Source organism: Rhinoraja longicauda, chromosome 3 (assembly GCF_053455715.1).
Source record: "Rhinoraja longicauda isolate Sanriku21f chromosome 3, sRhiLon1.1, whole genome shotgun sequence".
Taxonomy (NCBI): Eukaryota; Metazoa; Chordata; class Chondrichthyes; order Rajiformes; family Arhynchobatidae; genus Rhinoraja; species Rhinoraja longicauda.
The window spans coordinates 93,899,817-93,913,825 of record NC_135955.1 but is presented as its reverse complement, the minus strand read 5'-3'; the positions used below and the strand labels follow the sequence as shown (position 1 = coordinate 93,913,825).

Sequence of the window (14,009 nt, the reverse complement as noted above, 5' to 3'; positions counted from 1 at the left end):
GAGAGATATGGGCCAAACGCAGGCAGGTGGGACTAGTGTAGATGGGGCATGTTGGAGAATTGAAGAAGTGTCACGACCCTAATCATCACGCATCCTTTATGTCCACAGATGCTGCCTGACCCGCTGAATTACTCAAGCACTTTGTGTCTATTTCTGGGGCAGGTTAGTCGGCGTGGGCAAGTTGGGCTGAAAGGCCCGTTTCCACGCTGTATCACGATGATTCTACAACTTTGATTCAACACATCCTGGTCGGCATGGATTAGTTAGGCCGAAGGGCCTGTTTCGTGCTGCACAACTCTATCTAGGGGTGCCAACTATCTCACTCCCAAATAAGGGACAAGGTGACGTCACCGCCCCACATGACCTCACCCAGCCAGCGGCCACGTGATCATGCTCCACCAATGGCGGCCGCCCCGGCTGGGAGGCCGCTTGCTACATAACCTCAGTTAGGCAAACACATTCGGCCCCGCTCCCGGAACACACTCCGTTAGCTTCCACTGCCCAGGCCTACAGTGGCCCCCCGGGCCTACAGTGTCCGGGCCTACAGTGTCCGGGCCTACAGCGCCCCCCGGGCCCACAGTGTCCGGGCCTACAGTGTAGGTTCACTAGGTTAATTCCCGGAATGGCGGGACTGTCGTATGTTGAAAGGCTGGAGCGATTGGGCTTGTATACACTGGAATTTAGAAGGATGAGGGGGGATCTTATTGAAACATATAAGATAATTAGGGGATTGGACACATTAGAGGCAGATAACATGTTCCCAATGTTGGGGGAGTCCAGAACAAGGGGCCACAGTTTAAGAATAAGGGGTAGGCCATTTAGAACGGAGATGAGGAAGAACTTTTTCAGTCAGAGGGTAGTGAAGGTGTGGAATTCTCTGCCTCAGAAGGCAGTGGAGGCCAGTTCGTTGGATGCTTTCAAGAGAGAGCTGGATAGAGCTCTTAAGGATAGCGGAGTGAGGGGGTATGGGGAGAAGGCAGGAACGGGGTACTGATTGAGAGTGATCAGCCATGATCGCATTGAATGGCGGTGCTGGCTCGAAGGGCTGAATGGCCTACTCCTGCACCTATTGTCTATTGTCTATTGTCTATTGTCCAGGCCCACAGTGTCCGGGCCCACATTGTCCGGGCCTACAGCACCCCCCCGGGCCTAATACGGGACAAGTGGCAACCCTACCTCTATCACACTAAGACTCCATGACAAGTGAAAGGCATGGATAGAGTAGATGCAGAGAGCATGAGTCCACTAGTGGGAGAGTCTAGGACTGGAGTTTATATCCTCAGAATTAAAGGACGGAGATGAGCAAGAATTTCTTCAGGTGAATCTGTGGAATTCTTTGCCACAGAAGGCTGTGGAGGCCGTCCATGGATATTTTTAAGGCAGAGGTAGACAGATTCTTGATTAGTGAGGGTGTCAGGGGGTCACGGGAGAATGGGGAGAGATAGGTCAGCCATGATTGAATAGACTTGATGGGCCGAATGGCCTAACTCTGCTCCTGTGAAGTTATGAACAGGCCTCTCTATATATGAACGAGACACAGTCTGGTCCACAACCTTCCCTGTGCTGCCCCGTGGTTGTGCGTGCAGTACGGGACAGTGCGTGCGTAGATCTCGCGGGGGCCCAGCAAAGGTCGGCCTTACCTGTGGAGCAGTGCTCGCCGTTCCAGCCCTGGTTGCACTGGCACTTGCCTTCGACGCAGATCCCGTGCTCCAGGCAGCGCGGGTGGCAGGCTCGCTGCTCGCACGACGCCCCCGTCCAGCCTTCCTCGCAGCGGCAGGCTCCCGCCAGGCACACGCCATGCGTCTCACACTCCACCGGACAGATCTCTGTGGGATACACCTGGTCAGTGCGCGCTGACTGCAGTTAGAGTTGCCACGGAGCCTCAGGCCCACAGAGTCAAAGAGCCGTAGAGGCATAACACCGTGATGTTTGGTGGACCGTGTGGGGTGGGAGGACCCGTTGCTCCTCCCGTGCAGCAGGTGGCGCTGTTTGGTGGTCCTCCCACCGCACACGGTCCACCAAACATCACAAAAACCATTTGTTTGTTTGTTTGTTCCTGAACCACAGCGAAACCGGCACATCATGTTGTATCTTTATTGTTTTGATGTGTTTATGCTTTAGACAATAGACAATAGGTGCAGGAGGAGGCCATTCGGCCCTTCGAGCCAGCACCGCCATTCAATGTGATCATGGCTGATCATTCTCAATCAGTACCCCGTTCCTGCCTTCTCCCCATACCCCCTGACTCCGCTATCCTTAAGAGCTCTAGATTTGTTTTTAGATTTAGAGATACGGCGCGGAAACAGGCCCTTCGGCCCACCGAGTCCACTCCGCCCAGCGATCCCCGCACACTAACACAATCCTACACACATTAGGGACAATTTTTACATTTACCCAATCAATTAACCTACAAACCCGCACGTCTTTGGAATGTGGGAGGAAACCGAAGATCTCGGAGAAACCCCACGTCCAAACTCCGTACAGATGGCGCCCGTAGTCAGGATCGAACCTGAGTCTCTGGCGCTGCATTCGCTGTAAGGCAGCAACTCTACCGCTGTGCCACCGTGCCGCCCTATCTAGCTCTCTCTTGAATGCATTCAGAGAATTGGCCTCCACTGCCTTCTGAGGCAGAGAATTCCACAGATTCACAACTCTCTGACTGAAAAAGTTTTTCCTCATCTCCGTTCTAAATGGCCTACCCCTTATTCTTAAACTGTGGCCCCTGGTTCTGGACTCCCCCAACATTGGGAACATGTTTCCTGCCTCTACCACCAAACAGCGCCACCTGCTGCACGGGAGGAGCAACGGGTCCTCCCACCCCACACGGTCCACCAAACATCACGTCCAACCCCTTAATAATCTTATACGTTTCGATAAGATAATAATAATAATAATAATGCATTACATTTATATAGCGCTTTTCAAACACTCAAAGACGCTTTACAGGGATTTCTAGAACATAGAGAAGTGAATAAATAGATAAATAAGTAAACGAACAGAGAAAGGAGACAGAAGGTGAGGTGAACTTCAGTGGTTGAAGGCAGTGCTGAAGAGGTGAGACTTCAGTGATCTCCTCTTCAGATCTTCAGATCTCTCATCCTTCTAAATTCCAGTGTTCCAGCTTTATTGTTAAGTGTTAATTGTATATTCGTGTTGTCATTTGTGAGCGGAGCACCAAGGCACATTCCTTGTATATGCACATACTTGGCCAATAAACTTATTCATTCATTCATTCATTCATTCATTCATTTATTCATTCATTCATTCATTCATTCATTCATTCATTCATTCATTCATTCATAGCAGAATCAGACCATAAGACCGTAAGAAGACCTAGCTGCAGAATTTTGACCATGAGACCATTGGAGATGCCTTAGACCATTCGACCATAAGATATGGGAGCAAAATTAGTCCACAAGCCCATGAGATATGGGAGCAGAATTGTACCAGAACGCCATCTATACACTAAAACTCTTGTTTGTTTGTTTGTTCCTGAACTACAGCCAAAACGGTGCACGATAGCGCAACAATTCTAGGCCCACCTTACTCACCGTCGTCCCTTTGGTGCTAACGGAAGAAGTTTCATTGAAATCGGTGTTATTGTTAAAGTTATTCACATTTTAAAGTTTACGTCTATCTCCTGGGGAGGGAGGGAGGGAGGAGGGAGGATAAGGGGGGTTGAGGGTAATGGAGTTGGGGGGAGGGAAAGGGGGGGGAGGGGAAGGGGGGGGGAGGGGAGGGGGAGTAGGGGGAAGGGAGGAGGGGTGGGAGGAGGGGAAGGGGGGGGAGCAGAGGGTGCTGCACCAATGCAGGAGAGGTTTAGGCCCAACGGATCCACTTGGTCTAGTCGAATCATAGATCCATAGACCCATAGAGCCACAAAGTGGATACAGAACCAGGGGCCACACAGTCTAACAATAAAGGGGAGGCCATTTATAACTGAGGTGAGAAGAAAAAATTTCACCCAGAGAGTTGTGAATTTGTGGAATTCTCTGCCACAGAGGGCAGTGGAGGCCAAATCTCTGGATTTGGAGAGTTGGATAGTGCTCTAGGGGGCTAGTGGAATCAGGGGGTATGGGGAGAAGGCAGGCATGGGTTACTGATTGTGGACGATCAGCCGTGATCACAATGAATGGCGGTGCTGGCCGAATGGCCTCCTCCTGCACCTATTCTCTATGTTTCCATGTTTCCATGACCAACAGCATATTAGGCAGGTGGTCATAATGTTTTGGCTCATCGGTGCATGAGCCTTTGAATAAAAATAGAGCACGGAATAGTACCTGTCCTCATTCCCTGATGACTGCAAAGTAACGTCAGACAAATCTCGGCCGCAGTTCAGGGATTAGTGGCAGCTTCAGTAGCTTCTGCCTGCCACAGTGCTGAGCTGAAACGCTGTCTGATTACTTCCGATGATTCCTTTATATTGCATGTCCCTCTCCCCAGAATCAAGCTTGCAATTATGGAAAGACCTTGGACGGGCTGATTAACCTCGACACTTCACAATATTAACTCGTCTTGGCAAGGGAAAGATTTTTTTTTTCTCTCTCTACACAACCCGAGCCTTCTTTGTCCTGCGAATCAATCTAATCAATTTTTCATTAGCACCAAGGTGTTTATCAGCTTTTAACATGGCACCTTTAAGCGCAGTCGTGTCAATCTCGGCTGCAAAACTTATTAATTTACGCTCAATTAATTGAAGTGAAATTGTGCGGCTAATTAATAGTCATTCTTCTGTGCAAAGATCAAATAATATTTTGGCTGCGTAATATATTCACTGTGGAATGCTGGGGCTGTTGCTGGAGATGGTCTGTGCTTAAAATTTCCAGTTTATATTTTTAGTTTAGTTTAGAGACACAGGCCCTTCGGCCCACCGAGTCCGCGCCGACCAGCGATCCCCGCACATTAGCACTATCCTACACGCACTGGGGACAATTCGCGTTTCATACCAAGCCAATTAGCCGACAACCCTGTACGTCTTTGGAGTGTGGGAAGAAATCGAAGATCTCGGAGAAAACCCACACTAATCACGGGGAGAACGTACAAACTCCGTACAGACAGCGCCCGTAGTTGGGATCGAACCCCTGTCTCTGGTGCTGTAAATGCTGTAAGGCAGCAATTCTACCGCTGTGCCACCGTGTTGCCCTAAGTTCAATAGTTTAGTTTAGTTTATTGTCACGTGTACCGAGGTACAGTGAAAAGCTTTTGTTGCGTGCTAACCAGTCAGCGGAAAGACAATACATGATTACAATCGAGCCGTCCAAGGGAATAATGTTTCGTGCAAGGTAAAGCCAGCAAAGTCCGATTTAAGATAGTCCCAATGAGGTAGGTGGGAGGTCAGGACCGCTCTTTAGTTGGTGAGAGGATGGTTCAGTTGCCTGATAACAGCCGGGAAGAAACTGTCCCTGAATCTGGAGGTGTGCGTTTTCACACTTCTGTACCTCTTGCCCGATGGGAGAGGGGAGAAGAGGGAGTGGCCGGGGTGAGACAGGTCCTTGATTATGTTGCTGGCCTTGCCGAGGCAGCGTGAGGTGTAGATGGAGTCGATGGAAGGGAGGTTGGTTTGTGTGATGGTCTGGGCTGGGTCCACAATTCTCACATTGAGCCCATTGAGAACTCTTCATACCAACACACAGTTAATGTAAGGCACCTGTCTATAAAGGCATAGACTTTTTTCTGAATGGGAAGAGAATTCAGAAATCGGAGGTGCAATGGGACTTGGGAGTGCTGGTGCAGTATTCCCAAAAAGTTAATCTGCAAGTTGAATGGGTGGTAACGAAGGTAAACGCGATGCTAGCATTTATCCCCAAGAGGGCTTGTGTATACAAACAGGGATGTAATGCTGAGGCTGTATAAGGCGCTGGTCGGGCCGCATTTGGAATATTGTGAGCAGTTTTGGGCCCCATATCTGAGGAAGGACGTGCTGGCTCTGGAGAGGGTCCAGAGGAGGTTTACAAGAACGATCCCAGGAATGAGTGGGTTAACATATGATGAGCATTTGTCAGCACTGGGCCTGTACTCGCTGGAGTTTAGAAGGATGAGGGGGGACCTCATTGAAACTTACAGAATAGTGAGAAGCTTGGATTGAGTGGATGTGGAGAGAATGTTTCCACTAGTGGGAGAGTCTAGGACCAGAGGGCACAGCCTCAGAATTAAGGAAATGAGGAAACTGCTCAAAATTGCTCACAATATTCCAAATGTGGTCTGACCAGCACCTTATAGAGCCTCAGCATGACATCGCTGTTTTTGTATTCTATATAGTCTTTCAAATGTGGGAGGAAACCGGACCACCCGGAGAAAACCCACGCAGGTCACGGGGAGAACGTACAAACTCTGTACAGACAGCGCCCGTAGTCGGGATGGAAGCCGGGTCTCTGGCGCTGTGAGGCAGCGACTCTACCTGACTTGCAACTCTATCTGTTGGGTGGCACGGTGGCGCAGCGGTAGAGTTGCTGCCTCACAGCACCAGAGACCCGGTTTGTACGTTCTCCCCATGACTGAGTGGGTTTTCTCCGAGATCTTTGGTTTCCAAAGACGTACAGGTTTGTAGGCTAATTGCCTTGGAATAAATGTAAATTGTCCCTGGTGTGTGTACGGCAATGTTAATGTGTGGGGATCGCCGGTCAGTGCGGACTCGGTGGGCCGAAGAGCCTGTTTCCGCGCTGTATAAACTAAACTACCGCTGTGCCACATTGCCTCCTGTCCACAATGGTGCTGTCACTGTGTTCTAGACCCTTGGTTACGGACCCTTGGTCTGAAGAAGGGTCTCGACCCGAAACGTCACCCATTCCTTCTCTCCACAGATGCTGCCTGACCTGCTGAGTTACTCCAGCACTCTGTGAAACGTCACCTATCAATGTTCTCCAGAGATGCTGCCTGACCCGCTGAGTTACTCCAGCACTCTGTGAAACGTCACCTATCAATGTTCTCCAGAGATGCTGCCTGACCCGCTGAGTTACTCCGGCACTCTGTGAAACGTCACCTATCAATGTTCTCCAGAGATGCTGCCTGACCCGCTGAGTTACTCCAGCAGACTGTGTCTCCCCTTGGTAACAGACAGTTAGATTTAGCTCTTAGGGCGAACGGAATCAAGGGATAGGGGGAGAAATGCGGAACGGGGTACTGATAAAAGCATAGAAAATAGGTTCAAGAGGAGGCCATTTGGCCCTTCGAACCAGCACCGCCATTCATTGTGATCACGGCTGATCATCCACAATCAGTAACCCGTGCCTGCCTTCTCCCCATATCCCTTGATTCCGCTAGCCCCTAGAGCTCTATCTAACTCTCTTTTTAAATTCATCCAGTGAATTGGCCTCCACTGCCCTCTGTGGCAGATTGTGGATGATTAGCCATGATCATATTGAATGGTCATGATCATATTGCTGGCTCGAAGGGCCAAATGGCCTACTCCTGCACCTATTTTCTATGTTTCTATGCATCTCTAAAATATAAAATGTAAACTCAGTGTAGGGGGGGGGGAGCTGATTTACATCCTTGTCGTCTACCCTGGGTAGTTCTACGGCAAAATGAATGAATGAATACGTTTATTGGCCAAGTATGTGCACATACAAGGAATGTGCCTTGGTGCCCCGCTCACAAATGACAACACAAACATACAGTTAACAATTAAGAATAAAGCATAAACACATCCAAACAATAAAGGATACAATATCACGGTTAAAAGCATCAATTGCCGCTTTTGATTGTTGTAGTTGACATATGAAAGAGAAGGTATTCTTCGAGCGGCACAGTGGCGCAGCGGTAGAGTTGCTGCCTTACAGCGAATGCAGCGCCGGAGACTCAGGTTCCATCCCGACTACGGGCACCATCTTTACGGAGTTTGTACGTTCTCCCCGTGACCCGCGTGGGTTTTCTCCGAGATCTTCGGTTTCCTCCCACACTCCAAAGACGTGCAGGTTTGTAGGTTAATTGACTGGGTAAAATGTAAAAATTGTCCCTAGTGTGTGTGGGATAGTGTTAGTGTGCGGCGATCGCTGGTCGGCGCGGACCCGGTGGGCCGAAGGGCCTGTTTCCGCGCTGAATCTCTAAATCTAAAAACTGAATGGCTCGAAGTGCCCATTTGCTGTGTTTCTGTGTGTCTCTGCGTCGGCTCGCTGTACTCACCCATGGAGCAGTCGGGGCCGGTCCAGTTGGGATCACAAGTGCAGGAGTCGCTCTCCTGTAGGTAGGTGCCGTGCCCAGCGCACTGGTCGGGGCACATGGTTTTAGACTTCTCGCAGTTGGCTCCTGCCCAGCCGGGGCTGCAGTGACACTCCCCATGGATGCACACTCCGTGGTTCGAACAGGTCGGGTCGAAGCAGTCGGCTGCCAGAGAAAGCAAGAGGAGATGAGAGAAAACAGCGGACAGTGATTAAGGGGGTTGCCAACTTCCTCACTCCCAAATACGGGACAAAAGGTGACGTCGCCGCCGCCCCGCGCCCCACGTGACCTCACCCAGCCAGCGGCCACGTGCTCCCGCTCCACCAATGGTGGCCGCCCGGGTTGGGAGGCGGGTTGCTACGCAACCTCCCGGGCCTGCACTGTCTGGACCTACAGTGTCCGGGCCTACATTGTCCGGACCTACAGTGTCCGGGCCTACACTGTCCAGGCCTACAGCATCCGGGCCTACAGCATCCGGGCCTACAGTGTCCGGGCCCACAGTCTGGGCCCACAGTGTCCGGGCCTACAGCGCCCCCGAGCCTTATACGGGACAAGGGCAGTCCCGTATGGGACAAACCAATTTAGCCCAAAACACGGGATGTCCCGGCTAATACGGGACAGTTGGCAACCCTAGTAGACAGTGACACAAGCAATTTCAGTTTCCGTTTAGTTTATTCTCGATCACAAGTTATAGGAGTAGAATTAGGCCATTCGGCCCATTGAGATTACTCTGCCATTCAATCATGGCTGATCTCTGCCACCGAATCCCATTTTCCTGCCTTCTCCCCATAACCCTTAACATCTGTTCTAATCAAGAACTTATCTATCTCTGCCTGACAAATATCCACTGACTTCACCGACCTCCACAGCCCCCTGTGGCAATGAGTTCAGAGGTGCACATGTACTGAGGTACAGTGAAAAGCTTTTTGTTGCGTGCTAACCAGTCAGCGGAAAGACAATACATGATTACAATCGAGCCGTCCACAATGTACAGATACATGATAAGGGAATAACGTTTAGTGCGAGGTAAAGCCAGCAAAGTCCGATCAAGGATAGTCCGAGGGTCACCAATGAGGTAGATAGTAGTTCCGCACTAAAGGATAGTCCGAGCAGATGGTTCAATGGTATCTTTATTATCGTGTACATCAGGTACAGTGAAATCCATTTTTTCCACACTGATCCGCAAGACTATCCTTCTCCCCTCTCCCATCGGGCAAGAGGTACAGAAGTGTGAAAACACACACCTCCAGATTCAGGGACAGTTTCTTCCCGGCTGTTATCAGGCAACTGAACCATCCTACCACAACCAGAGAGCAGTGCTGAACTACTATCTACCTCATTGGTGACCCTCGGACTATCCTTGATCGGACTTTGCTGGCTTTACCTTGCACTGAACGTTATTCCCATATCATGTATCTGTACACTGTGGACGGCTCGATTGTAATCATGTATTGTCTTTCCGCTGACTGGTTAGCACGCAACAAAAGCTTTTCACTGTACCTCGGTACACGTGACAATAAACTAAACTGTAAACTGTAGTTCCTTGCATCTACCAGACGGCTTATTTTGATCTAATCAAATTGACAAGCTGCAATGATGAAAAATAGATGGCATTTACTGGCCTATTTTGGTGCTTTTGTTGTTGGACTGTGGGTGACTGAATTTCGTCCAATTTGGATGACAAATAAAGCTATCTTGAATCTTGAATCTTGATGCTTGAAACATGTTTCAATCTCACTCCCAAGGTAAGCAGCCTTACTTAACAAGTTTCTATGGAAAATCCAATCAGTCAATCGTTTTGGCGTATTTAAGCCAATTTATGTTTGTCACATTTAGAAAAAAAAGAATGTTTTCATCACAGGACATTCGGAAACTTTTACCTAGGGCAGAAATGTCAAGGGAAAAATGTTTTACTGGAATAGACAATAGACAATAGGTGCAGGAGGAGGCCATTCGGCCCTTCGAGCCAGCACCGCCATTGAATGTGATCATGGCTGATCATTCTCAATCAGTACCCCGTTCCTGCCTTCTCCCCTGACTCCGCTATCCTTAAGAGCTCTATCTAGATCTCTCTTGAATGCATTCAGAGAATTGGCCTCCACTGCCTTCTGAGGCACAGAATTCCACAGATTCACAACTCTCTGACTGAAAAAGTTTTTCCTTATCTCAGTTCTAATTGGCCTTCCCCTTATTCTTAAACTGTGGCCCCTGGTTCTGGAGTTCTGGAATGCTGCCTGGATTAGAGGGCACTAGCTCCAGGGAGAGGCGGGAAAGGCTGGGATTGTTCTCTCTGCAACTCTGGAGGCTGACGGATCGAAGTATATAAAATGATCACAGACATTGATAGGTAGCGGTTGCCAACTTCCTCACTCCCAAATACGGGACAAAGGGTGACGTCATCGCCCCCCCCTCCACCCCCCGCCCCACGTGACCTCACCCAGCCAGCGGCCACGTGCTCCCGCTCCACCAATGGCTTATTCGGCGCTTATATGGAGGTTGTAGTGTTTAATAGCCTAATGGCTCAGTCTGAAGAAGGGTCTCAACCCGAAACGTCACCCATTCCTTCTCTCCAGAGATGCTGCCTGACCCGCTGAGTTACTCCAGCACTCTGTGAAACTTCACCCATTGCTTCTCTCCAGAGATGCTGCCTGACCCGCTGAGTTACCCCGGCGCTCTGTGTCTGTCTTGGCCTTACCTTGTTCGCACGCTTCTCCCTTGTAGCCGGAGTTGCAGATGCAGGAGCCCGTGAGGCAGACGCCGTGAGCGCCGCACAGCGGGTCGATGCACTGCCCCGAGGCCACGTCACATTCCGTCCCCTTCCAGCCACTGAAACAAGTGCACCGGCCCTTGGAGTACTGACCGTTGCCGCTGCACAGGAGGGGGCACGTTGCTGCAGAACACACAGCACAGTGTCTCAGCTTCTCGTCTCAGTTTCAGCTTAGTTTATTGTCACGGGTACTAGGGGTTGCCAACTTTCTCACTCCCAAATAAGGGACAAAGGGTGACGTCACCGCCCCGCGCCCCTCCCCCCCCCGTGATCTCACCCAGCCAGCGGCCACGTACTCCCGCTCCATCAATGGCGCCCCCCACGGGCCGGGAGGCTGGTCGCTATGCAACCTCCGTTCGGCGAACACACTCGGCCCCGCTCTCCGAACACACTCCGTTAGCCTACACTGTCCGGGCCAACACTGTCCGGGCCTACAGCAGTGTCCGGGCCTACAGCGGTGTCTGGGCCTACAGCAGTATCCGGGCCTACAGCGGCCCTAGGCCTACAGCGGTGTCCGGGCCTACAGCGGCCCCCAGGCCCTACAGTGTCCGGGCCTTCAATATCCTGACCTGCAGCCTCCGGGCCTACAGTGTCCGGGCCCACACCGCCCCCCCGGGCCTAATATGGGACAAGGGCAATCTCGTACGGGACAAATCAATTTAGCCCAAAATACAGGATGTCGCGGCTAATAGGGGACAGTTGGCAACCCCTAACCGAGGTACAGTGAAAAGCTTTTGTTGCGCGCTAACCAGTCAGCGGAAAGACAATACATGATTACAATCGAGCCGTCCACAGTATTCAGATACATGATAAGGGTATAACGTTTAGTGCAAGGTAAAGCCAGCAAGGTCCGATCAAGGATAGTCCGAGGGTCACCAATGAGGTAGATAGGGGCAAAAGACCAATAACAATTTGTAATAAAGTCATAGAGACACACTGTGGACGGCTCGATTGTAATCATGTGTTGTCTTCCCTCAGACTGGTTAGCACGCAACTAAAGCTTTTCACTGTACCTCGGTACACGTGACAATAAACTAAAATAATTTTCAGGCTAATTTAACACAGCATGGAAACAGGTCATTCGGCCCAACTTGGGCGGCACGGTGGCGCAGCGGTAGAGTTGCTGCCTAACAGCGCCAGAAACCCAGGTTCGATCCTGACTACAGGTGCTGTCTGCGCGGGGTTTGTACGTTCTCCCCGTGACCTGCGTGGGTTTTCTGCGGGTGCTCCGGTTTCCTCCCACACTCCAAAGACGTTCAGGTTTGTAGGCTAATTGGCTTGGATAAAAATTGTAAATTGTCCTTATTGCTAGTGTACGAGGTGATCGCTGGTCGGAGCGGACTTGGTGGGCCGAAGGGCATGTTTCTGTGCTGTATCTCAAAACTAAACTAAACTAAATTTGCCCACACCGACCAAGAGAGTATACTAAGCAGTCATATATAACAGAGAATACTACAGACAAACTCCGTACAGACAGCACCCGTAGTCAGGATGGAACCCAGGTCTCTGGCGCTGTGAGGCAGCAACTCTACCGCTGTCTCCGACTACATTCTATCTTTGTTCCGCCCCTTTCCCTCACATCAGTCTGAAGAAGGGTCTCGACCCGAAACGTCACCCATTCCTTCTCTCCAGAGATGCTGCCTGACCCGCTGAGTTACTCCAGCACTCTGTGAAACGTCACCTATCCATGTTCTCCAGAGATGCTGTCTGACCCGCTGAGTTACTCCAGCACTCTGTGAAACGTCACCTATCCATGTTCTCTAGAGATGCTGCCTGACCCGCTGAGTTACTCCAGCACTCTGTGTCTACCTTTGACAGATTCTTGATTAGTGCGGGTGTCAGGGGTTTGGGGGAGAAGGCAGGAGAATGGGGTTGAGAGGGAGAGACAGATCAGCCGTGATTGAGTGATGGAGTAGACTCGATGGGCCCAATGGCCTAATTCTCTTCCTATCATTTAAATGCCAATATCGTAACCGCTTCAACTAACCAAAGACCGATAAAGCTGTATCATTACTTCCATCACTCTCCTCAGTATTCTGTCCATGGAGGGGCCTTGATGTGCTTTCTGTGTGATTACGTCAATATGCCGGGCCCAGGGCTGATCTTCAAAGATCCTCATTGCCTGCTGCACACTCCATAGAAACATAGGAAATAGGTGCAGGAGGAGGCCATTCGGACCTTCGAGCCACCACCGCCATTCATTGTGATCATAGAAACACAGAAAATAGGTGTAGGAGGAGGCCATTTGGCCCCTCGAGCCAGCACCGCCATTCATTGTGATCATGGCTGATCATCCACAATCAGTAACCCGTGCCTGCCTTCTCCCCATATCCCTTGATTCCGCTAGCCCCTAGAGCTCTATCTAACTCTCTTTTAAATTCATCCAGTGAATCGGCCTCCACTGCCCTCTGTGGCAGAGAATTCCACAAATTCACAACTCTCTGGGTGAAAAAGTTTCTCCTCACCTCAGTTTTAAATGGCCTCCCCTTTATTGTTAGACTGTGTGTGGCCCCTGGTTCTGGACTCCCCCAACATTGGGAACATTTTTCCTGCATCTAGGCTGCATACATACTTGGCTAATAAAATTTATTCAATTCAATTCGATTTCAGGTCCATCTGTCAATGATGGATGATCTATCTTTCCCCCTCATCCCTGTTCTCCTGCCTTAGAGAGATACAGCATGGAAACAGGCCCTTCAGCCCAACTTGCCCACACCAACCATCGAGACACTGATCCAATGGTACTTTATTCAATTATACTTTATTGTCACATGTACCTGAGTACAACAAAATGCTTAGTTTAGTTTAGAGATACAGTGCGGAAACAGGCCCTTCGGCCCACCGAGTCCGTGCTGACAAGTGATCCCTGTACTCCAACAATATCCGACACACACTAGGGACAATTTACAATTATACCAAGTCAATTAACCTACAAACCTGTACGTCTTTGGAGCGCGGGAAGAAACCGGAGCACCCGGAGAAAACCCACGCAGGTCACGGGGAGAACGTACAAACTGCACACAGACAGCGCCCGTGGTCAGGATTGAACCCGGGTGTCTGGAGCCGTGAGGCAGCAACTCTACCG

At 50.3% G+C, this 14,009-nt stretch overlaps 1 protein-coding gene across 4 annotated transcripts in view; it reads right to left on the bottom strand.

Annotated features, from left to right (window-relative positions):
• Positions 1-14,009, bottom strand: part of LOC144592184 (teneurin-3-like) — a 2,027,615-nt gene that overhangs the window by 159,515 nt on the left and 1,854,091 nt on the right. For all 4 annotated transcript variants that reach the window (XM_078396656.1, XM_078396657.1, XM_078396658.1 and 1 more), the window contains 3 exons: positions 10,853-11,047; positions 8,122-8,322; positions 1,641-1,826 (listed from right to left, as the gene is read on the bottom strand). In XM_078396656.1, the coding sequence (XP_078252782.1) occupies positions 1,641-1,826; positions 8,122-8,322; positions 10,853-11,047 (582 nt within the window). The remainder of the gene's footprint in view (positions 1-1,640; positions 1,827-8,121; positions 8,323-10,852; positions 11,048-14,009) is intronic.